This window comes from Stenella coeruleoalba, assembly GCF_951394435.1.
Source record: "Stenella coeruleoalba genome assembly, chromosome: 16".
Classification (NCBI taxonomy): domain Eukaryota; kingdom Metazoa; phylum Chordata; class Mammalia; order Artiodactyla; family Delphinidae; genus Stenella; species Stenella coeruleoalba.
The window spans coordinates 6,026,211-6,049,834 of record NC_137162.1 but is presented as its reverse complement, the minus strand read 5'-3'; the positions used below and the strand labels follow the sequence as shown (position 1 = coordinate 6,049,834).

Genomic DNA, 23,624 nt, shown 5'->3' with positions numbered 1-23,624 from the left:
TCAATGCAATCCCTATCAAACTACCAATGGCATTTTTCACAGAACTAGAACAAAAAAATTCACAATTTGTATGGAAACACAAAAGATCCCAAATAGCCAAAGCAATCTTGAGAAAGAAACGGAGCTGGAGGAATCAGGCTCCCTTCTTCAGACTATATTAAAAAGCTACAGTAATCAAGACAGCATGGTACTGGCACAAAAACACAAATATAGATCAGTGGAACAGCATAGAAAGCCCAGAGATAAACCCACGCACATATGGGCACCTTAATTTTGATAAAGGAACAAGAATATACAATGGAGAAAAGACAGCCTCTTCACTAAGTGTTGCTGGGAAAACTGGACAGCTACATGTAAAAGAATGAAATTAGAACACTCCCTAACACCATACAGACAAAAAAACTCCAAATGGATTAAAGACCTAAAGATAAGGCCAGACAGTGTAAAACTCTTAGAGGAAAACATAGGCAGAACACTCTAAGACATAAATCACAGCAAGATCCTTTTTGACCCACCTCCTAGAGAAATGGAAATAAAAACAAAAATAAACAAATGGGACCTAATGAAACTTAAAAGCTTTTGCACAGCAAAGGAAACCATAAACAAGATGAAAAGACAACACTCAGAATGGGAGAAAATATTTGCAAATGAAGCAACTGACAAAGGATTAATCTCCAAAATTTACAAGCAGCTCATGCAGCTCAATATCAAAAAAACAACCCAATCTAAAAATGGGCAGAGGACCTAAATAGACATTTCTCCAAAGAAGACATACAGATTGCCAACAAACACATGAAAGAATGCTCAACATCACTAATCATTAGAGAAATGCTAATGAAGACTACAATGAGGTATCACCTCACACTGGTCAGAATGGCCATCATCAAAAAATCTACAAACAGTAAATGCTGGAGAGGATGTGGAGAAAAGGGAACCCTCTGGTACTGTTGGCGGGAATATAAATTGATACAGACACTATGGAGAACAGTATGGAGGTTTCTTAAAAAACTAAAAATAGAGTTATCATTCGACCCAGCAATCCCACTACTGGGCATATACCCAGAGAAAACCATAATTCAAAAAGAGTCATATACCAAAACGTTCATTGCATCTCTATTTACAATAGCCAGGACATGGAAGCAACCTAAGTGTCCATCGACAGATGAATGGATAAAGAAGATGTGGTACATATATACAATGGAATATTTCTCAGGCATTAAAAGAAACATAATTGAGTTATTTGTAGTGAGGTGGGTGGACCTAGAGTCTGTCATGCAGAGTAAAGTAAGTCAGAAAGAGGAAATCAAATGCCGTATGCTAACACATATATATGAAATCCAAAAACAAAAATGGTTATGAAGAACCTAGGGGCGGGACAGGAATAAAGACGCAGACATAGAGAATGGAGAGGACACGGGGAGGGGCAAGGTTAAGATGGGACGAAGTGAGAGAGTGGCATGGACATATATACACTACCAAATGTAAAGTAGATAGCTAGTGGGAAGCAGCCGCATAGCACAGGGAGATCAGCTCGGTGCTCTGTGACCACCTAGAGGGATGGGATAGGGAGAGTGGGAGGGAGACACAAGAGAGAGGAGATATGGGGATATATGCATATGTATAGCTGATTCACTTTGTTATAAAGCAGAAATTAACACACCACTGTAAAGCAATTATACTCCAATAAAGATGTTAAAAGAAAAAAAAAACTGAAAAAAAAATTTAAAAGAGAGACCCAAATTACCAAAACTGGCACAGAATGAGAAATGTCTATATGGTCATATACCTGTTAAAGAAACTGAATTCATGATTAATTCCCTCGCCCAACACACACACACACAGACACACACACACACCCGGGAAAAGAATGGGCCTGCTAGTCTGTAAACTTAAATAGTTCATAGTCCCAGAACTATACCTAAATAGGCCACCCGGTTCTTATTCATAAAAACTTTTCAGCAACATGAATTTCACTCTTCCTTTGATAACCTACTTCAGTTGTTCATGAGCTGGCCTTAGTTTCTGTGCTATTTATGCAAAGGAGTGATGGTAAACCACCATGAGAAAAATGTTTTATAAAAATAAATAGGGCACAACCTTAAGAAATGTACTTAAGAAAATCACTGTGAGTTTATCAACAATAAACTTTGATGTTTTCAAACATTTTTCTATAAAAATGTTTTTCCCCAAACCACTGAAATCACCCAACATGGACATAAATAAAAGGATAACCAAGGCCAATATAAGGAAACAATATAAAACAAAGTAAAATTCGTGATTTGCAAATTAGGCTGTTGTGAGGTTTTGTGATTTGTTTTTTGTTGCTTTGGTAGATGCTGAAGTTGAGTCTGTTTTACAAAGAGTCATTTAATCCTCCAATTGAATAGTGACTCATTTGGGTCAAAACCATTTGAAAAGTTTAAAATGTGGGGAGAGGGACTAAAAAGGAAAAAAGTGAATTTGCAGTTCGGTTTATCTTCACCAGGTCAGTAGATATTGCTAGGGAAAACTCAAAGCCAAATCAGTACACAGAGTCGTTCCTATCCACCCTTCCATCTGTGTGCTTCTCCATGAGATGTCAGGAATAAGCTAAAACTGATAGAGCACTCTTCAACTTTTATTAAATGATCAGCTCCTATTTTCTAGCCAATAAAAATAACGTTCAAAGAAGAGTTTCATAGTATTCCCTGGAGCTGTTTCTATTGGATCACGCATAGATACTAGCTGCCTTTTCTCTACCAAATATTGGGACACCTGGTCTTTTTAAAACAGATTTTCCAAATGTGCTCATTCATTTACACGAAAGTTTGTACAGAGACAAAAGGTTTCAGTAAAGAGTCTGGCTTCAGTGAACCACATTTGCTTAAAAGAAAAAGCAGCACGTGAAGTGGGGCTCTTCACTCATTGTGCCAATATTTATTCAACAGCTGGGATGTGCTAAGCGCTGGGGACAGCAGAGAGGAAGATGGATGTGGTCTCTGTCACCACAGGGCTTAAATTCTAACCAGGAAGACGAACGGATCCTCTGATAGAGAAACAGCACCTTGAGCGTGCTTAACAAGAGGACCTCCCCTCCCCTGGAGTGGGGCAGCGAGGACCAAGAACGGGGTGCCCTGAAGCAGTGATGTCTAGCTGAGTAGGGGTGAGGCCACATGCTGTCAGGCAGAAGCAAAGAATTCACTGCCGCTCAAAAGGACACACAACAGTTGAACAGTTAAGGAATAAAAAGGCAGAAACACACAACCACCTTATTAAGAGGACGCTGCGACCAGTTCTGGCACCTGTACACAGTGAGCTGATAGCTCTGCAAACAGAAGCTTCCAGCTGTCAAGGCCACACTGATATGAACAACACTCATTACCAAGTAATTCATGGTGGTGGACAGACTGTTGAGATGGTTCCCAAAGACCCTGCTTCCTGGTACTCACTCCTGGTGTATCTCCTCCCCGAGAGACAGGCTGCCCGGGTGCATGGCTTCTGCCCAGTGGAATATGGCAATAACTTCCATGATTAGCTTACAAAGACTTGTGACTCTTTTCTTTCTGGCAGATGCTCTCTACTGCCTTCTCAGCTTGCTGGCTTTGATGAAGCTGCATTGTTGGAGGGGTGACTGCCAGGGACACGACACAGGCCTCCACCCAGTGGTCAGCTAGGAGCCGAGACCCCGGTCAACAGCTCTCCAGGAACTGCATTCTGCCAACAGCCATATGAGCTTGGGAGCAGATGCTTTCCCCATGCAGCCTTCAAACAAGAGCCCGAACATGGCTCACCCTGGATGGCAGCCTGGGAGAGAAGCTGAAGCAAAGGTCCCGCTGAGCTGTGCCCACATTCCTGCCCCACAAAACTGTGAAGTCATGAACGTGTGTTATTTGAAACCACGAAGTTGTGTAATTTGTTACACAGCAATTCATAACGACACACTCATGCACGTGCATTTAGAATTCTAATATTCTCTAGAGCCATCCCAGAGAAAAGCGATCAGGGTGAGTCCTGTGGTTTATTTGTGAGCGAGAACAGAGGACCGTGTGTGTAATCATCAAACAGTAAGTTTCCCCTGCAGAGACAACATTTTAGCTAAGTCCACACGTTCCTTTAATGAAGAAACAAAGGGTCAAAGATATTGGACTTTGAAAATGGGTCACTAGGAACTTCCCTGGCGGTCCAGTGGTTAAGACTCCACGCTTCCACTGCAGGGGGCACGGGTTTGATGCCTGGTTGGGGAACTAAGATCCCACACGCCACACAGCGAGGCCAAAAAAAGAAAAAGAAAACAGAAAATGGGTCACTAGTCCTATCTTTCCTGTGACTCCCTGAAGGTCAGGACCCACCCCCAGGAAAAGTCCCCAGGGTCTACACAGTAGAAGTCTCAAGTATTGTTCTACTCAGTGCCTCCCTAGAAAGATGAGCTGTTCTCTCCTCAAACCCTGATGCCCCCATATCAACACAAGATGGGTCAGCTGCAAAGTGTTCCGAATCTGGATAGACGCTTGGAAATTCTGGTTCTTCCCATGGTAGCCCAGTGGTTTATCATGTGGACTCTGAACTCAGCTGTCTCGTTTGGTCCCGACTCAGCCTCTCATCAGAAGCGGGAGCTAAAGCAAGTCACGTTCTCCTTGCCTCAGTGCCTGCTTCCGTAAAATGGGTATAAACGTGGCGCCCACCTCCCAGGGCTGTGAGATTTTAAAGAGAGAACTGATGGAAAACGCTTAGCCCAGTGCCTTCCATTTCTGTAGTTCCTATTTGTACAGTAATTCAGGTACAAAACTCCAGTTGTGCTACCTGCTAGCTGTGTGTCTTCGTGCAATTTTAACTTCCTGAGCTCAGCTTTCCTATCTGGAAAAGATATCTTTTCCATATATCTACCTCCCAGGTGAGTGGTAAGGATGGACTGAGAACAAAGTCAAGCTGACAGCACAGTGCCAGTATACAGAAACCACAAAAGCAAAAACGCCTGTATGGAATCCCTTAATTCTGTCCTCAAAGTATGAGCAATTACCATAAGGAACTATGACAGTTATTCAGGCACAAAGGTAAAACTGTAACCAGGAGCCCTTGGGTGTTGTCTGATAATATGTTGAACTAAGACTGAGTGGACATTTTTGAAAATGCATTTGCTTCTTTGTAACTCAGGGGAGATGGTAGCTGGAACCAACCGTTTAAGAAAGATTATGGAGATAAACAATCTTGGCAGTGGGGGGAAATATCTTTCCATTGACTTATTTTTTTCTATAAATTGGGAAAATAACACCATTCAGCCTTGGTGGAACATTTCTGTTGGATTCTGGAATGTTCTAAATTTGCATTCACTGGAACTACAAGGATGCAGAGCCTCTCACTGGCTGCACTGGTGTAATCACATACTCTAAGTGGTAATCCACACAGAAGTTAAGAGCGTACATCTATGCTTCCCCCATAAAAGGTGAAAGATTCCCTTCTATCCCTACAGCAATTCTTATTAACACCTACCCAGCACCCCGATGAGCATGTTCAATTTTATTTGCCTTGCAATTCTACTCTTAGTTCTCCTCCCAAACCCCTTTCTCGAGAAGCCAAGCTGGCGGGGGGGTGGGGGTGGGCAGGGAGCTGGGAAAATGACCCTGGCCTGGGTCTCCTTCTCCAACCCTATGTCCCACCCATAATGTGCCCCATACAGTAGAGAAGTAGGAAACTAACACACATGTTGTCTGCCGTGACTAAATGATATTTGCAAGAGGTGACACTATTAAGGCAATCTCAAATGGTCCTTGTTAACAAAGAGATGCCCTAACCCAAGGTCAATAAAAGCAAAGAGTGAAACATGAGATTTAAGGTGGGAAGAAAAGGAGCAAAAACGTCCGGCTCTCCCATCTGTTGACCTTTGGGGTTAACTTGTACACCCATCTGCCAAGAGCAGGAGGGGAAGGTGGCTGATGTTGAGAAATGCATGCCTCCCAAGACAGGAGAGCAAATCCACATCACTGAAGGACCAGGGGGAACACGTGCCCCACAATCTAAGGGCAGACTTTAAATTACAAAATGCTTTATATACACAATTGCTACTATGTAGAAAATAGACAACTAATGAGAACCTACTGTATAGCACGGGGAACTCAATGCTATGTGGTGACCTAAATGGGAAGGGAATCCAGAAACAAGGGGATATATATACATGTATAGCTGATTCACTTTGCTGTACAGTAGGAACTAACATAGCATTGGAGAGCAATTATACTCCAATTAAAATTTTAAAAAATAAATAAATTACAGAATGCTTTTTCCAACATTTCCCTTCAATGGTCTCTGCAACCCAGTGAGATAGGCTGTCTCCTTACTCTTCTTTGACGAATAAGGAAACTGACGTTCAGAAAGATTGCGTAGGTTCCTCAAGGTCACACAGCTACAAAGAGGCCAAGTCAGAACTCAGAGCCAGGCCTTCTCACTCCAGAATTCTGGCCAAGATCCCAGAGAGCTTTCAATTTCATTGCCACAGCAGGAGAACACGTGAAATCCACACGGAAGTGACATCAGGGGAAGTAAGTCAAAGAAATCTCATTATTTGATGCCATTTATGCCCATAAGAGAAGCAGAAGCTTCTCTTAGGGATCTTTTGTGCTTTCGACGGCTGTCCTGACTTGGCTTTTCAAACTACATCCTAGCCACTCCCTTCTGCCATCCTTGTTGGAATTACTTTCTTACTGGGCCTCTGTAACCAACAGCGTGGCCCTCAGTTGTGTTGAGGGTTAAAAAGTACTTGAAGGGTGAGCAGAGACAAGGAAAAGAGACTGAAACGTGTGTCAGCTTTGAGAGGAAGTTTCAGGAGGACCATCTGTTACAGCTGAATAAGACTTTCCCTACCAAGAAATTGGAAACAAAACTTAATGAACTGAGTAGACAAAATCTGACACGTCCAAATTTACGTGACAAATCAGGCCTCTGATTTTTCTAGATAAATCAGCAGAGTCATCAATCTCTATGGGATCATATTACTCATTCCAAAAGGTACAGAGGTATACAGATGAGGGTTTCAATCATCAGCTCACCCCATTATACAATCCACTCTCTGTATCAGAATTTTAAAGCATGGAACAAATTTGATATACGCTCCTGGAAGGCTCATATGAATGGAATTCTGTTGACACCTGCGCTGGCAGAGGAATGGCTTCTGGGAGGGTGTGCCGGCCTTGTTTCCCAGCTGTTCTCATTTTGCCTCCGCCAGAGGGAGAAGGGAACAGCTGATGGCTTCGCCCCCAAAGCCCAGCTTGGCCCCATCATCAGCACATCTCACCCCTGCAGCTGCCAAGGCAAAGACTAACATACCAGCCGGAGAGCAGCTGACTCGCTCTTCTGACCAAGCTTTTGGAGCAGTATTGGAAGCCAAGAATCAGGGTACTGGGTGGGTTCAGCTCATCTTCTGTACATCCTTAGGATCCACTCACTCCACATGCCAGGGGGTGAAGGTCTGCATCTGTTTTTCTCACCATCATATCCTTAGCCCCTGGTACAAATCCAGGATGACAGCAGGCAAATATACTGACTTAGAGAATCAAAGAATCAATGTTGGGGACTTCCAGTTCCGAAAGCGTGGTGGTGAACTGACCTGATGCAGATAGAAAACCTTCCCACTGCAAACACATAAAAAGTGCTAAATAAAATGTGACATTTTTATAGTACATACATAACTAAACTAGAAAGAAAGGAAAGGAAATTACCAGGACACATAAATAAAAAGGAATTCAGAGCCAGAGCATTCAAACGCTGCCAACACCGTGGAAATCTAGGAGACGCAGTAGATACAGGCCTTCAGTCTAGGAGCTGTAATTTTAATGACAGGAGGTATGATCTGGAACACACGAGATGGGAAACTGGAGCTGAGATCCTTGCAGAAAGCCAGTATTCTGCAGGACTGCCCTTCCAAGTTCAAGGGGCTAGAAAAACTCTACCAAATGCCCCAGGGAAACTGCAAAGTGGCTGTGTTTACCCAGACTGCTGGTGAGAGTTAGGCAGTCTCCTGACAGAAATCAAAACTTCAAGCCTCCACATGGGTGTGGAGACCAAAATTACAATAACTATGTGGTGTAAGATTCCCAAGATGAGGAAGTAACATAAAAACTGGCCTCAGATGAGTAAAACCCTTGAAACACCTATCATAAGTAAAACTCTGCTCTGCTGGAACTTTCACAATCCCAGGTGCATAGGACGCTCATGGAGGGGCTAGTGGTGGAAAGGAAAAAGCTGAAAATGAGTTCACAATTCAAAATTGCAAGGCATTAGAAGAGATAGTTTATGACAATACAGATTCAGCACCCTAAGAACTAAAGACAACAGAATAATCTAAGAGGGGTAACAACATATGCATCCCAAAGTTTTAAAGATGTAGAAGAAAACACAGAAGCCATAATGGGAGATAGTAAAAGGACAATATTTTTAATGATCTATCAGGTTTAAAAAAGAACAAAATTAAGCTTCTATAAATGAAAAATTAAAGGCACTGGAAATTGCAAAGTAAGTCCATAGACAGTTTAAAACAGCAACCTAGACACAGCTCAAGAGAGAATTACAAAATGGAATCTAGACTGGGAGACATCACCCAGAATGTAAAGCAGAGTGATAAAGAGACAAAGAGAAACAGCATGACTGAATGATAAGATCCAATTACATATAAAAAAGTTCCAAAGGAGATAGAGAGAAAATAAGGGCAAGACAGTCATTGAAGAGATAATGACTAAGAACTTTCTATATTTGATGGGATATAAGAAGCATGGCAAGGTAAGGTATACATAAATTAAAAATGAGTCCATATCAAAAAACATGATAATAAAACTATAGAACCACAAACAAACAAAAGACAACCTTAAAAGGAACCAGATAAAAAGGCAGGTCTAGTGCAAAAGAACAATCATTAAACTAAAGACGTCTCAACAGTGACAGTAGAGGCCAGCATACCATAAGTAATACCTGCTAAAGGACAGTAACTGTCAACCTAGAATTCTGTATATAGCTAAGCTAACATTTAAGAAAAAGATAAAACAAGCATTTTCCAGTCAAACAAATACAGAGCATTTGCTATTCACAGACCTTCAAGGCAGCATGATTTTGATAAAAAGCAGACTGAATCCAAGAGACAGAAGAGGTTTGCAAGAAGCCATGATGGAAAAAAAAGGCAGTGGTTACATTGGATAAACCAAAATAAGCCTGCACTACTAAAAACAAAAGCAAAGTCTACCACCACCCCACTTTATTTTTTTGATGAGAGATGTGCTTCAAAGTGGTAGACTAAAATGCTAGACAGCAATAATAATAAATGGGAGAGACGATGAAAGACACGAAGCATTCTTGGCCAGTGGTGGTATTTGCGAGGTGGCCAGAGTCACTGGCTACCTTTACACTTTGTTACTTGAAGCGCAACGTTTGAACTTTAACGGTACTACTAAATTGTGGAAACCGGATATGTAACCTCTAAATTAACAGAGCTGGAGAGAAGTAGGTGTAAATAATCCTTCAGCAATATAAAAGGAGACAGAAAAAAAAAGGTGCCTAAAAATAGCAAAATTCAGTAAACTTATAGTAAATAGAGAACAAAATGGAAGATGAGTTCAAAAACATCAAAGGTCACAAATACACATGAAGGGATGGACCTAGTGAGTTAAGAGACAGCAATTATAAAGTTTTTAAATCTAGGCATATTTTGTTTATAATAGACATATGTGAAAGATAATGACATGGAAAATTTGAAAGTAAAGAGATAGGAAAAGACATACCAGAAAAATATTAACCCAAAGAAAACTGATACAGTAATATTTGTCTTGGACACATCTGGAGCTGTACACAGTTGAATAGACCCGACAAACTAGCCTCAAAATGTATGATGCAAAAACTGATAGAATTACAAGGAGAAATGGAAAATCCATGATTATATTAGATTCTTAAAACCTCTCTTAGACACAGAAATACTGAACGAGAAATGTTAGTCATAATATATGATATGACATCAGTTAACAAGCTTAATCTAATTGACATATCTAGAACCCTATACCCAATACTTAGAGCATATACATTAATTTTAAACACACATGTAATTTTTATAAAAATTTACCATGTATTAGCTCATAAGGAAAATTTCAAATGCATGAGAGTCAATAGGACACAGATCACTTCCTTTGACACCAGTGTAATAAAATCAGATATCAACAACAAAGATAACTCATCTTACCCAACCATTTAGAAAGCAAAACACACACACTCTCTCACATACATACCAATCAAAACATATGTCTAAATAACTTCGCACTCAAAAAGTCATAATGCGAGGTATAGATTATTTTGGCCATGATGATAACACAAACCTAACAGCAAAACAACGAAAGCAGTAATTGGAGGGAAAAGTTCAGCTTAAATGAAAGAGCTTTCAGAAGAAGTGAGAAATAGAATAACAGTATAAACCCCAAGAAAGTAGAAGAAAGGGACAGAAATTAATGAAATTGAAAACAAAAATAAAAGATCAACAAAAAAAATGCAGCAAAATTATTTCAGAAAGAGATAATATGAATAGCACTATAACCCTTGAGGACATTAAATCAACTATCAGATTTCTGATGAAAAAACACCATGCTTTGATGATATTAAGTCACGTTTCAACGACTGTTAAGGAAAAAATAACCTCTTATACCTAAGCTGTCCTAGGAATAGAAAAGGATGTAACTAAGACTCCCTAACTCACTTTCTGAGGCTAGTAGTAAAGCTTTGAAATGAAAACTAAAAGATATTTGGAGAAAGGAAAATTAAAGACTAATGATGGTTATCAACATTGTCCTACAGGGGCTAAAATCCTAAATAAAATTTTAGTAAATGGGATCCAACACTGTATTTTAAAAATGCACCCAAATCATGGAAGATTTATTCTAAGAATTCAAGGATGGTTTAACAACATAAAATCTATTAATATAATTCACTACACTACTAATGGAATAGAGGAGGGGAAAAAAACCCAACAAATGAACAACTAATCATACCAACAGATGCTGAGGAAAAGTTTTTTTAAAAAATTAAACCACCATGTTTATATGTTAAAAAGAAAACAGTTTAGCAAACTAGCAGTATAGAGAAATGTTCTTAGTTTATATTAAAAAAAGATTAGATGACATACATAGCAAAATTTTGCAGTAAGCATCTTAATCAATGGTGAAAAGCTATTCTCATTAAAGTTGGGGGAAAAAAACCCAAAGACATTTGCAATCACCACTTTTGTTTATCATTGTGGAGGTGGAGGTGCTAGCCAATGAAAGAAAAGAAATAAAAGAGGTAGAATGTAAAAGAACTGTAAAGGAAGAAACAAAAATTACCATCATTTTAGATGATAATTAGAATTTCTATGAAGTTAGTCTACAAACAATTAGAACTAATAAAAATCAAACATGGGGCTTCCCTGGTGGCGCAGTGGTTGAGAATCTGCCTGCCAATGCAGGGGACAGGAGTTTGAGCCCTGGTCTGAGAAGATCCCACATGCTGCGGAGCAACTGGGCCCGTGAGCCACAACTATTGAGCCTGTACGTCTGGAGCCTGTGCTCCGCAACGAGAGAGGCTGCAATAGTGAAGAGGCCCACGCACCACGATGAAGAGCGGCCCCCGCTCGCGGCAACTAGGGAAAGCTCTCTCACAGAAACGAAGACCCAACACACCCCAAAATAAATAAATACATTTATTTAAAAAATCAAGCATGGTTGCCGAATTCAAAATCAAAGTACAAAAATCAGGAACATTTATTTATACTGAAAAAGAAAATATTAACTGGAACTTTTTAAAAAGACATAATTCCACAGATAAAACAAGAATAGCCATGAGCTGGTACTTGTTGAAGCTGAGTAACAGACACATGATTGTTCATTATACCAGTCTGTCAACTTTTGCATATGTTTAAAATTTGCTGTAGTAAAATTTCTTAATTAAAAAAAATAGTGATGCCATTCAGAATAACAGTGAATCTAGTAAGTACTTAGAGTACCTTGAAACATATCTTACAAAGATGTGCAAGAACTTCAGAAAATTTTTTAACTTACTGAATAAAATTAAAGAAAACATATAAAGAAACGACCACACTTATGGCAGGAAAAACTTTGGTATCATGGGAATGTCAAGTCTCCCCAAATTAATCTGTAAGTTCCCACTGAGTATTTTGGAGAACTTAGCAAGGAAATTCTAAAGTTCATATGAGATACTAGCATTTCAAGAACACTCAAGACAATTCTATAAAGGAGAGGAAGGGAGACAGGAAGAGGAAATTAACCTTTTTGAGCACTTAGCATGGGCCAGGCCCTGTTCAAAGCACTTTCCATGTATCATCTCATTTAATCTTCCTCACATCCCCCCATGGGGGAAGATACTATTATTATTATTTTTATTATTATTATTATTATTTTCTTTTTTTTTGCGGTATGCGGGCCTCTCACTGCTGTGGCCTCTCCCGCTGCGGAGCACAGGCTCAGCGGCCATGGCTCACGGGCCCAGCCGCTCTGCGGCAGGTGGGATCCTCCCAGACTGGGGCACGAACCCGCGTCCCCTGCATCAGCAGGCAGACTCCCAACCACTGCGCCACCAGGGAAGCCCCCAGATACTATTATTATCACCATTTCATAAAGAGAGTAACTGGGGAACAAAGAGTTTTCATAATTTGACTGCGGTTTAGGGTGACCAACCATCATGGTTTTCCCAGCTCTGAGGGGTCCTGAGATGTAGGATTTTCAGTATTGAAACTGCGAAAGTCCTGACAACACAGGCTGGTCACTCACCTTCCCAGGGTCACATATCAGTAGGTGACAGAGCTGATATGCAAACCACGCCAAGCTGACCCCACTGTCTGCCCCCTATACCACCACATACCAACCGATCTAAATATGTAAGACTCGTTATAGTACAGAATACTGAAAATAGTATGGTACTGAAAATAGGATAAAAAAATAGTCCAGCAGAACAAGGAACCCAGAAGCATATCTGTCTAGACTCGGTGTTTATCAGAGGAGGAAAGGATTCAATAAATGTTACTGGGATGGTTGTTTATCTTATCTGTATGAGGCAAAACAGACCATGTCCTCATACAACAAATGAAAATAAGTTCCAGTTAGACTAAAAGTGAACAGCAAAAAGTTAAAATCTAGAAGAAATTATAAAAATCTCTTTTGGAGCTCAGGAAAGAGAGGAGGATGTCTTAAACCACACTTAGAAAGAAGAAATGGGCAAATAATAAGTGATCCAAAGAAGAAACATAAAGAACAATATAAACACATTTCTTAAGAAAAGTCTGAAAGTCTTTAGGAATCAGGAAAATACCAATAAAAACAATGAAATATTTCACATCCAGTTTGGCAACATTTAAAAGTCTGAAAGTGCCAAGTATTGGCAAAAATATGGATAACCAGAACTCTCTAACAAGTAGGCATGAAAATGGGTGCAACCAATCTAGAAAGCAAAGTAGCAATGTATATCAAAGTAGAAAACCGGCTTACCCTCCGATTCAGCCATTCATCTGTAATAGCTTCCTTAGAGCTCACGCCCTGTATATGAGGAGATAGGTACAAGTATCCTTGCGCCAGTGCAATATCAAAAAGTAGGGGAAAACAGATATTTATCCACACAGGAGTGTACAATTTATGGTTTAACCATTCAATTAAAAGGAATGAAGCAAGCACATGTATCAGTAAGAATAAGTCTTTACAAACACACTGATTTTTAGAAAAGTGAGTTGCAGGACTTCCCTGGTGGCGCAGTGATTAAGAATTTGCCTGCCAATGCAGGGGACACAGGTTCGAGCCCTGGTCCAGAAAGATCCCACATGCCGTGGAGCAACTAAGCCCGTGTGCCACAACTACTGAAGCCCGCATGCCTAGAGCCCGTGCTCCGCAACAAGAGAAGCCACCACAATGAGAAGCCTGCACATCGCAACCAAGAGTAGCCCCCGCTCGCTGGAACTAGAGAAAGCCCGCGTGCACCAATGAAGACCCAATGCAGCCAAAAATACAAAAAAATAAATAAAGCAAGTTGAAGAAGTCTGTTGTATACGGTAGGGTACCACTTATATAATATTTAATACATAAATAATATCAAATATTGATTAGAGATATATGTATAAACACATATATATATTCTACCAACCAATTTCAGAATAGTGGTTGTCTTTTCAGAAAGAAGGTGAAGAACTAGATGGCTGGAGAGAATCAGGAGTGATTGCAAATAAGCTTTAACATTTAACATCTTTAAATTTTAAAAATTCTGAAGCGTCTATAGTAAAACTTGGTTGGTAACAATGTGGATATATAACTTATTCTGTGTCTTTTTTACAATATTTCACATTTTGTGAAGGAATGGATAATGGGGCCAAAATTCTTTTCCATGATCATATCTCAAATTATACTGAAATTGGCTGAATACATTATTTCAGTTTAGAAATTTTGCTTAGCTTGCCTCATTTCAGGAATACATGTATTCCATCAACCAAAGTGCAGCTGCATTTTAAGGTATAACCTAGACTCTTAAGTTCTGATGCAGGTTCCCGAGAACACCACCAAACCCCCAGGATTTAAGAAAGTGAAACCAGGTTCTCTGATGACATTCAGATTCATGTGAACATAGATCTCATGAGAAATGCTCCATCCCATCCTGGCTTTAATCACAAATAGAGCAAAACACAAAACAAGGAATCTTTTGGTCAAACCGCAGGCCAGTATTTACCACACCCTGCCAAGAGAAGATGCCAGGGTATACCAACAACAGTTCTAAGAATGGATCATCTAAAGGGATCAGGGAGGCCAATGTTTCCAGGACAGACAGAAGGTCCAGAGTTAATCCAATGAGGTTGCCCAATTCTTTAAGCAGTTGCCTAGAAACTGAGCTCTTAGTGTCACCTGGGGATGACATAAAAGCTTAAAGGATAAAAAATATCAATATGATGCTGAATTATTTGGCTTCTCCATCTCATCGATCGATTGGAGGCAAGGTATACTGAACATTAAATAAAGCACAAGACACCAGGATGAAGAACGAGCTGGGGTAAATATAAGGACTGAAATGGCAGCCTGTCAGGAAGCATGCTATTCAAGGCACACATTTCAACTGGCAAGTAAAGTTCATTTGAACCGCGTTATCATTCCGTTTCAAAGCGAACTACGTTACAATCTCATTGCTATAAACATTATAGTTATTTCAAAGATAAAGTATATAGATGACAAAATGTTTACTACGCCTAGGCTAAGACCTGGTCCCCGTCATGAGAGCGCCTAGAGATGGCCCTGCATCGGCCACTTAGCAGACACTCAACCATCCGAAGCCATGGTTTCCTCCTCTGTTAGAGTGAGGGCAATAACAGGACCAACGGCAAGATTCTTCCCCAAGGACTAAATGAGACAGTGCATGCAAAGATCTTGCAATAGCTCCTGGCACCAAAGCACTCAACAACTGCCTGTTTAAGGAACCGTGTGCTGGTATGAAAACTTTAGGTTTCATAAAATACTACAGAAACACACATAAAGAAACAGCTACTACAAGTGCACAGAAACTATTTCCCAAAACATTCCGTACAGATTATATCAACTTCACTTTCTCAAACCCAGAGAGCTGATAATTAAAGGACTGCACACATTGCAGAGCTGTTTCATACAGCTTTCAGTGGGCACGCAGCCAAAGGACTATAGGCCTAGCCATTTGGTACAGAAGGAACATCTGAAGATGTTTCTCACACCTGTCTTTATAAATCATAGATAGTGCGGGAACAGTTTAGCTTTAAGAGGCCTCTGGAACATACTCTGATACAAAAAAAAAAAAAATTTTTTTTGCAACTGTAATGAATTCATTACAGCATCATCTACACCAGAAAGAAATATGCTTAGCTTCTTTAGATGATGTCGTTGCATTCCTCAGGGGAAAAAAAAAAAATCCTTACAGCTTCCACAGCTGCAACATCTATCCAATTAGGTATATGTTGACTTTGAGTATTTATAGATTTTTAAAAGAAAGTTTTGAAACATTTAAAAATGGATGTAATTTTTGTTTCCACAAGGAAGGAATAGAAGAAGCCAAATGACACGTGAGAGAGAGGGAAAAAAAAACACGTCTGTGTACAGAGTGCCGTACAAAAGCCTGGGCTGACTTTTAAATGTTTATGGCAGACTCACAGGTGTTTATCTGCACTCCCTCCTGAAAGCCTACAATATAAATAATAACATAAAAATAATTTTAAAAAAACAAAGAACTGGAGAGAAAATAGCAACAGGTAAGAGAAAGCAACAAGGCTTTAGAAGAGGTAAGACAAGTGGTTACCTACTCAGCAGAGGAGAGAGAACTGGAAACCTGTTGCCTGGAGAAGAGAGAAGCCATCTAGAAGGTGAGACGGATGAGGAGAACCTTGGAAAGACTTGGAGATGGGAGGCACTGGGCACCTCTGATGGTCAGTACAGGCTGGGCTGGAAGACCGTCCAAGGAAAAGTTAGAGCTGTAGGTCCCTTGCAAAGCCAGCACAGCTAGGTGACTGCCCCTCCCACTTCATCAGACAGGAGATGTATTTTCTGCAGACACTAAAGCAGAGAAATTCTGTACACGAGGATGCCCGGCATAGCTGAGAGTGAAGAAGTGGCTTAGGTCCTCAGTAGGAGGCTGCAAAATTCTTCTTTGGGGAAACTGACCAGCCTACGAAAAAGACAGTCAGTGATGTATGGAGGTCCCCCAACCCAGAGAAGGATGACCAGTTACTAAGCCCGTCTTTGAAGCACACAGAAGTTTCAATCAGCATTTTAGTGTCTCGTTAAATATAAACAGACAGCCAAAATACAGACATTTGAAGAAAGCCAGAGACTATAACAAACGGGAGTGGGGGAGGATCTGAGAGCTGATAGTGAGAATAAAGTCAGCCAAACAATGTTTAAAAAGTAAAAGTTAATGCATGCCAAGAGTTCACCAAAACCTTATATATATATATATATATATATATATATATATATATATATATATATATATGAACAGAACCTTATTTTAAAAAAAGGAATATTCATGGAACAAGAAACATTTCTTGGAAATTAAATATGTAGTAGCAGAAATAAACAACTTGAGTAGCAGGGTTGGAAAGTGAAATTAAACAAACTCTCCCAGAAAGTTGAACAAAGAAGACAATTAGAGGATGTTTTCAGGAAGTTGGGACATTCAGCTAAGAGCAGTTTCAGAAAAAGCATGACAAAAACGGTGAGGAAGAAATCACTGAAGAAATAATAAAAGAAAGTACACTAGAACTTCACAGCATGAAAGTTCAAACAGAAAATCCCAGCACGACTACTGATAAGAGCTTAGCTAAAGCACATTATCATGAAATGCAAAAGTACTGGGGATTAAGAGAAGATGAGAAAAGCTTGAGAAAGAAAACAGACTACATATAAAGGATTAACAATCACCATGCTATCAACTTCCCAAGTGGCAATGGGCATAGAGACAATGAAGGAACGCCTTGTAAAATACTGAGGAAATATGGGGCTTCCCTGGTGGCGCAGTGGTTGGGAGTCCGCCTGCCAGTGCAGGGGACGCGGGTTCGTGCCCCGATCCGGGAGGATCCCACATGCCGCGGAGCAGCTGGGACCCGTGAGCCATGGCCGCTGAGCCTGTGCGTCCGGAGCCTGTGCTCCGCAACGGGAGAGGCCACAACAGTGAGAGGCCCGCGTACCGAAAAAAAAAAAAAATACTGAGGAAATATGATTTCCATCTTGAAATTTTATTCCTAAATAAACTAACAATCAAAGGTGATATATATTACCACCTTTAATATATATATCCGGGGTGAAATACATATGTGTGTGTGTGTGTGTGTATATATTTATATGTATAAAATTGCTGATTTGCATATATATATTTGCATGCAAGACACACATTCTAAACTTCTTTCTTACTCATAAAACTCTGTTTCGATTGAAACACCAAAGGATACAACTAAAATTATTTACTTTTCTATCTTCCCATGCAGCAAGCAGTGGCCCTGTGTCACAGTCTAGCCAAGAGAAAATCTGCTACAAAGGTTTCTGGAAATACTTTTATTTTCCCAATAAGATAGATTTGCTGACTCTGCTTTTTGCCTCTTTTGCCTTATTACGGCCTAGAATGCAGATATAATGCCAAAATGCACAGCAGCTTCCATGAGACCATGAGGCATTAAGCATAAAAGCAAAAGCCAACATGTAAGTAGGGCAGAGACACAAGCAAAAGTGAAAGCTCGGGTCCCTAGTAGTATCACTGACCCACTACACCAGCTACGACACCGCTTACTTCACAAACGCTTGGAATGTAAAGATTAAAAAAGTCCCCTACACCTGAACCTTCAAGCTGCAAACTTTCAAAGACACGAACGTGGGTTCCACTAACGTCAGGCGTGAGTGAAACTGCAGCTCGCCCTTCGTCTCCTATTGCTGACAATCCTTCAGCTCTACCATCTCCCACCTCCTCTCCCTCCTCCAGTCAGTAACTCTCCTTGCCTGTTCACTCGATGCCAGCCCCAGGATGCCAGCTGTTGTACTGTACTACTGTACTTTTCAAGGGACTGTACTGTAAGATTAAAAATGTTTTCTTCATATTTTGTATTTATTTTTTAAAGTATTATTTGTGTGAAAAGTATTATAAACCTATTACAGTATGGTACTATATAGCCGATCGTGTTAGTTGGGTACCTAGGCTAACTTTGTTGGACTTATGAACAAATTGGACTTACGAACGCACTCCCGAAACGGAACTTGTTCGTATGTACGGGACTTACTGTGGTCAGGTTTTCTGTTACTTGCAATGGAAAGTATTTAATCATTCCTAACAAGTTATCAAAAAAAGTTATCTCCCACATGCCCTTTTAGGAAGTTACTAGAAGATGTGCTCCACAAAAATAAGGCATAAACTAAATAAAGAAAGTTATGGTGCTCAGAAAACAGGCGATCCAACACAGGAAGGATGTAAGAGGAGTTTCCAGCATCTTGGCAAGAGAGTAGTCCTGAGACAACACTTGACATGCAAGCCTAAAAAGTAACCAGTTCACACTGGAGCAGGAAGAACAGGGCTCCAAGAGAGATAATACCAAGAAAAATAAATAGTGAATAGATTACCTGATGTGTTTGATCATATTGGAAGTTTACCAATTCTCCCAGAGGGTTTGGAGGTAGAGATTGGTACACAAGAAACAAAGCAAAACGGTAAAAAAAAAAAAAAAAAAAAAAAAGCAAAAACAAAAACAAAGCAATGATTAGCTCTAGGAAAAACAAAAAGTTGAAAGAGGTGTGAAATGGAATTACAGAACACTGTGTGGCTCAACCATAAGCAATATTTGCTTCATGGTACAAACATTAAATATTGGTTTTTTATACGGCAGTTTTATACTGGAAAGTCAGAAAGAAGAGAAGCCAGTGTGGATGGAGTCGTGAGCATGGGAGAGGTGGTGAGAAAGGAGATAACAGAGGAAAACAGGAAATACGTTATACTGAGGTTTGGATTTTCTTAAGAGCCCTAGGAAGCCACTGGAGAGTTTTAAACAGGAAACCAGCATGATCCAACTCATGACTGAGACTGATGACTTTGGCTGTGGTGCTGGGAAGAGTACATTGAGCAGGGACAAGAGGGGAAGCCAGCAGATGAGTTAGGAGGCTGCTACACTAGGGATAAGAGGCTCTGCAGAAGAGATCAAAAGAAGCGGGAAAAAAAGCGGCCGAGGCTGGGGAAGGCGCACTTGAAACAGGGGGAAGTGGGTAGATGAGAATACATTTTGGAGGGTGGTGGCTTGTGGAGGAAAAGGAGAGACTCAGGATGACTTTCTAAGTATTTGCATGAGGCATCTGGAAAAGGCAGAGGATGTTATTACCCAGTTGGAAAGATGGGGGCACGGAGTGGAAAATGGATTCAGGAGTAGAGAGTTTGGGATCTAGGGTTCTGTTTTGGACCTGTTAGAGCTGAGATGCCAATGAAGGGTAACATGCAGAGAGACAAACCCCAAAATATGCTCTGTCTTAAACAAGTAGTAATTCCTCCCTTTTTCTTGCCAACACAAAGAAATGTTTCATTATATGCTGTGATTTGGTGCACTGATTGATTTAAAACTCGATACCGAGAATCCAAGGATAAACAAGCAGATATCCTGGGATATCACAGCATGTAACCCATTCTAAGTGATTAGGCTTAACCGGCTTTCTATTTTGAGTCATATCCATCCTAAGGAAAAACTACCTCTACCAAAGCTGCAGTCATAAAATAAGAAGTCCTTCCTCCATGAAATAATTTCCCATTATTAGCTTGATTTAGTAAACATTTTCCTCTAAAAAAAAAAAGTATTGTTCATGCTCAGTGAACTTCCGTTTATGTGTACACAGCATGTGTCAAGGCCAAGGCCACCTCGGGCACACTTTGAGATTGTTTCAGGTTTTTAAAAGTTCTTTCTCAATAAATACTCGAAAGGACCCATTTGTACAAAAGTCTTTCAAAACATTTTTGACAACTATTATTTTCACTTGCAGGTCAGAGTTTTCTAACTAAACAGTCAGCAGTATTCTTTCTTGGCATTCTCATTGCTTCTTCCTTCCTTTGAGCAATCTTTTTACTTAATCATTAATTCCCAAATTGGTCTTCATTGCCGTGTGGATTTTATCGAGATCTGGGTTTTAACCACATTACAGTAGATGCGGTGGGGTATGGAGGTGGGGTGGTGTGGAGGGCAGCAGTGGCAATTACAAAATTAAACGTACCATAAGGTGGTAACGGTTCGCGATTGAGGCCAGCTGTTGAAAAATAATGCCTGTTACACAGAATCACAGAAATTTAGAGCTGGAGGCCAAGGCAAGTCTTTCATTGGTAGGTCGACAGCGCCTCTAGCGGCAGAAAGACGGCGGTGGCGGTGACGGCGACCGGCAGAAACTTCCGAATTTTTAAAAAGGCACCTGCTGTTTAAGTTCTCATTGTGCAAAAAGAAAAAATCCACAGGTACCCATTTAAGGGGATACAACTCGGGAAAACCTTGATCTATAGAACAGCTATAATAGCCACACTTCGGCTTAACGTGGAAATGAGTTGTCGCTTTACACAAGGTTGATTTAAGCGATTATTTAGCTGAGAACCTGACGGAGCGGCGGGAAACAAAGATTCTGCTCAAATCTAGCCGCCACTGACAACTACGCAGGTATCCGGAATTAGAAAGAGAGGGAAAGAAAATTAAAGAAGCAGGCAAGAGAGTCCATTTTTAAAATGGAGAGCGCCGTGGAACGCCGCAGGCACACCTGCGGGCACCGGGATGGCTCACCTGCGCGGTTACTGTGCGTCCCCCCAAGTGTATCCGAGGGGGAGCAGGGGTGCACAGGAAACCTCATGGAGGGCTGACCAGTCAGAGATGGGGGGATTCACTAAGGGACAGGGTAAGATGACCCAACGCGCATCATCCCGGGCGACACGTGTAACTGTCAAGACAGATATCTTGGCAAATGATCCCCGAGATGGGAGGACACGCGGCAGCGGCCCCGTGGCTGGGCCACCCGGGCTACGCGCTGGCGGCTTCCAGGCCCGGAGCCAAGTGCTCCCTCCTTCCCCCGGGAATTGGCACCTGGGGTAGGGGCCGGGCGGGGCGGGGGTCCCCTCCGAGCCGGGAGCCCGAGCCCGGGGGCTCCGCAGCTGCGTCCCCGCGCGCCGGGTCGCGGGACAATCCCGCCACTCGGCGTCCCCCCCAGTGCGGCGCGTGGTGCCCCCGGAGGGCGAGTCCCCAGCGGGCGGGAGGGGACAGCGGGGGACCGGCGGGGAGCCGCCTGGGCTCGGCGACTTACCTCGGGCCGCGCGCGGCGCCAGCAGAGCCCCGGCCAGGGCGAGCAGGAGGGCGCGGGCGGGGGGCGCGGGCAGCGGGCGCGCTGCCATCGTCGCCGGCCTTCCGTGCAGCAGCAGCTCTCGGGGCCGGGCGGCAGGCGCTGCACCATCCCCCGCGGGCGCCGAGAGGGGGCCGGGCGTCGCGGCCCGAGGGACTTCCTGCTGCGGGGAGTCAACTCCGAACCCCTCGCGCAGCGCCCGGCCGCTGAAGAGCTAGTCTAGGCTTTCATTTTTTTAAAAAAGTTTTCCCCGGCGCGTGTGTGTGTGCGTGTGTGTGTGCGCGCGCGCACGCTGTTCTGGCACGAGCCAGCCTTGACCGTTGCAATAAACGAGCAAACTGTCCGAGTTGGCCCGGGGACGAGGAAGATCGTTAGGGAGAGGAGGCAGGCCTGTGAAATGGATCCACAGCCAACAGTCACCGTTCTCATCACCACGGAACAAATTATGGTCTCCCCCGCACCCCCGCCCGCCCGCCCGCGGCGTCCCGCGGGTCCTAGAGACCGGTCAGGGGCCCCCGCCAGGGTCCCGCCCAGAGCCGGCTCTGGCCCACCCCCGGGGCGGCTCGGGGCAGGGCGCCTCCCGGGCCGCGCGCCCCGGCGGCGGCACAGACGTGGCTCGGTGGCGGCGCGGGCGTCCGGAGCGCACACATCCCCGCCCCGGGATGATGTGGCCGCGGGGCCCCAGGCGCCCGGCTGCCAAGAGCACACGCGGCTGCACCGTCCAGCTTTCCAGTCTGAGGCTGGAAATGATGACTCGGCTGCTCGCTCCCGGAACGCGGGTAGCAGGTCGGCAAGGCTGTCCGCCGCCCAGGAGGGCGTCCCCGGGCCCCGTCTCCTAAGCCCCCAAACGGATATCTCGTGCGAGAGAATGAACTTGGACCTGCAGGCACGCGACGTCTGGGCATTCTGCTTTAGATGCACTGCTTTAGGTTTTATGTTGATAGACTGGCTCAAGTTTCTCCTCCATGGCAGGACCCACAAATAAAAGCGCGATTTCCCCAGACTCTCCTGATCGTGAGAAACGTCTGCGTTTGTCTGTTAAGAATACAGAGTCCCAGGTGCCCTCCCACGTCCTTGAAATGAGCCTCTACGGGCCGCGGGGCCGGGGGCCACCCGGTGTTTGGGAAATACCAGTGAAGTGAATGGAGGGCCTTACCTCCCAGTCCTAGTTCTTGGCGGTCTCCTCCTCTTCTGCCTAGGAAGGCCTCAAAGAGACATAATAGCAATTTTAACAACGGGACTTGCCCTCTCCGAGACCGCGGGAAGCAGCAAGGAGAGGGCTACACAGACTACAGGAGGGGTCGAGGATGGGTGGCCCCCACCTTGTGGAACCACCATAATCTCCAGCCGTGGCCACCTATCAGAACCCTAAGGGCTAGGGAAATATTAACACCGCCACTCAGGTTAATCAGAATCTCCTGCCATGGGCGGAGCCGGAATAGTTTCCAAAGCCCCAGGTGATTCTCATGTGCAGCATGGAGGGAGAACCACCTGCAGAAATCTGTCCTGTGACCTCTCACCGATTTTTGAGGGAAGCCCCATTCCAAGAGGTGTTTAGACAGCATCTGAGGGAACTCTCTTCCTCACCATCTCTTTTTACTGCAAAGTGGCTTTTCTCCTCTCTTCCTCCCACCCCCCAGGTTTCTGCAGTGTTCCCAAGGACCAGCTCAGCCCCTCTGAACAACGTGCAGGCCTTTTTTTAAAATAAAAAAACCCAAAAGCCAGAGGCACTGGCCCCAGGACCCCCTTCTCAATGCCAGGACATCTCAGCACTCCATCTGGAAGCCAGGCCTGGGTCCAAGCCCCAGTTTA

At 42.8% G+C, this 23,624-nt stretch overlaps 1 protein-coding gene across 1 annotated transcript in view; it reads right to left on the bottom strand.

Annotated features, from left to right (window-relative positions):
- Window positions 1-22,267, bottom strand: part of ADAM12 (ADAM metallopeptidase domain 12) — a 392,674-nt gene extending 370,407 nt beyond the window's left edge. The window contains exon 1 of the mRNA XM_079899866.1: window positions 21,777-22,267. Coding sequence (XP_079755992.1) covers window positions 21,777-21,864 — 88 coding nt within the window. The 5' untranslated portion in view covers window positions 21,865-22,267. The remainder of the gene's footprint in view (window positions 1-21,776) is intronic.
- Window positions 22,268-23,624: the final 1,357 nt, after the last annotated feature.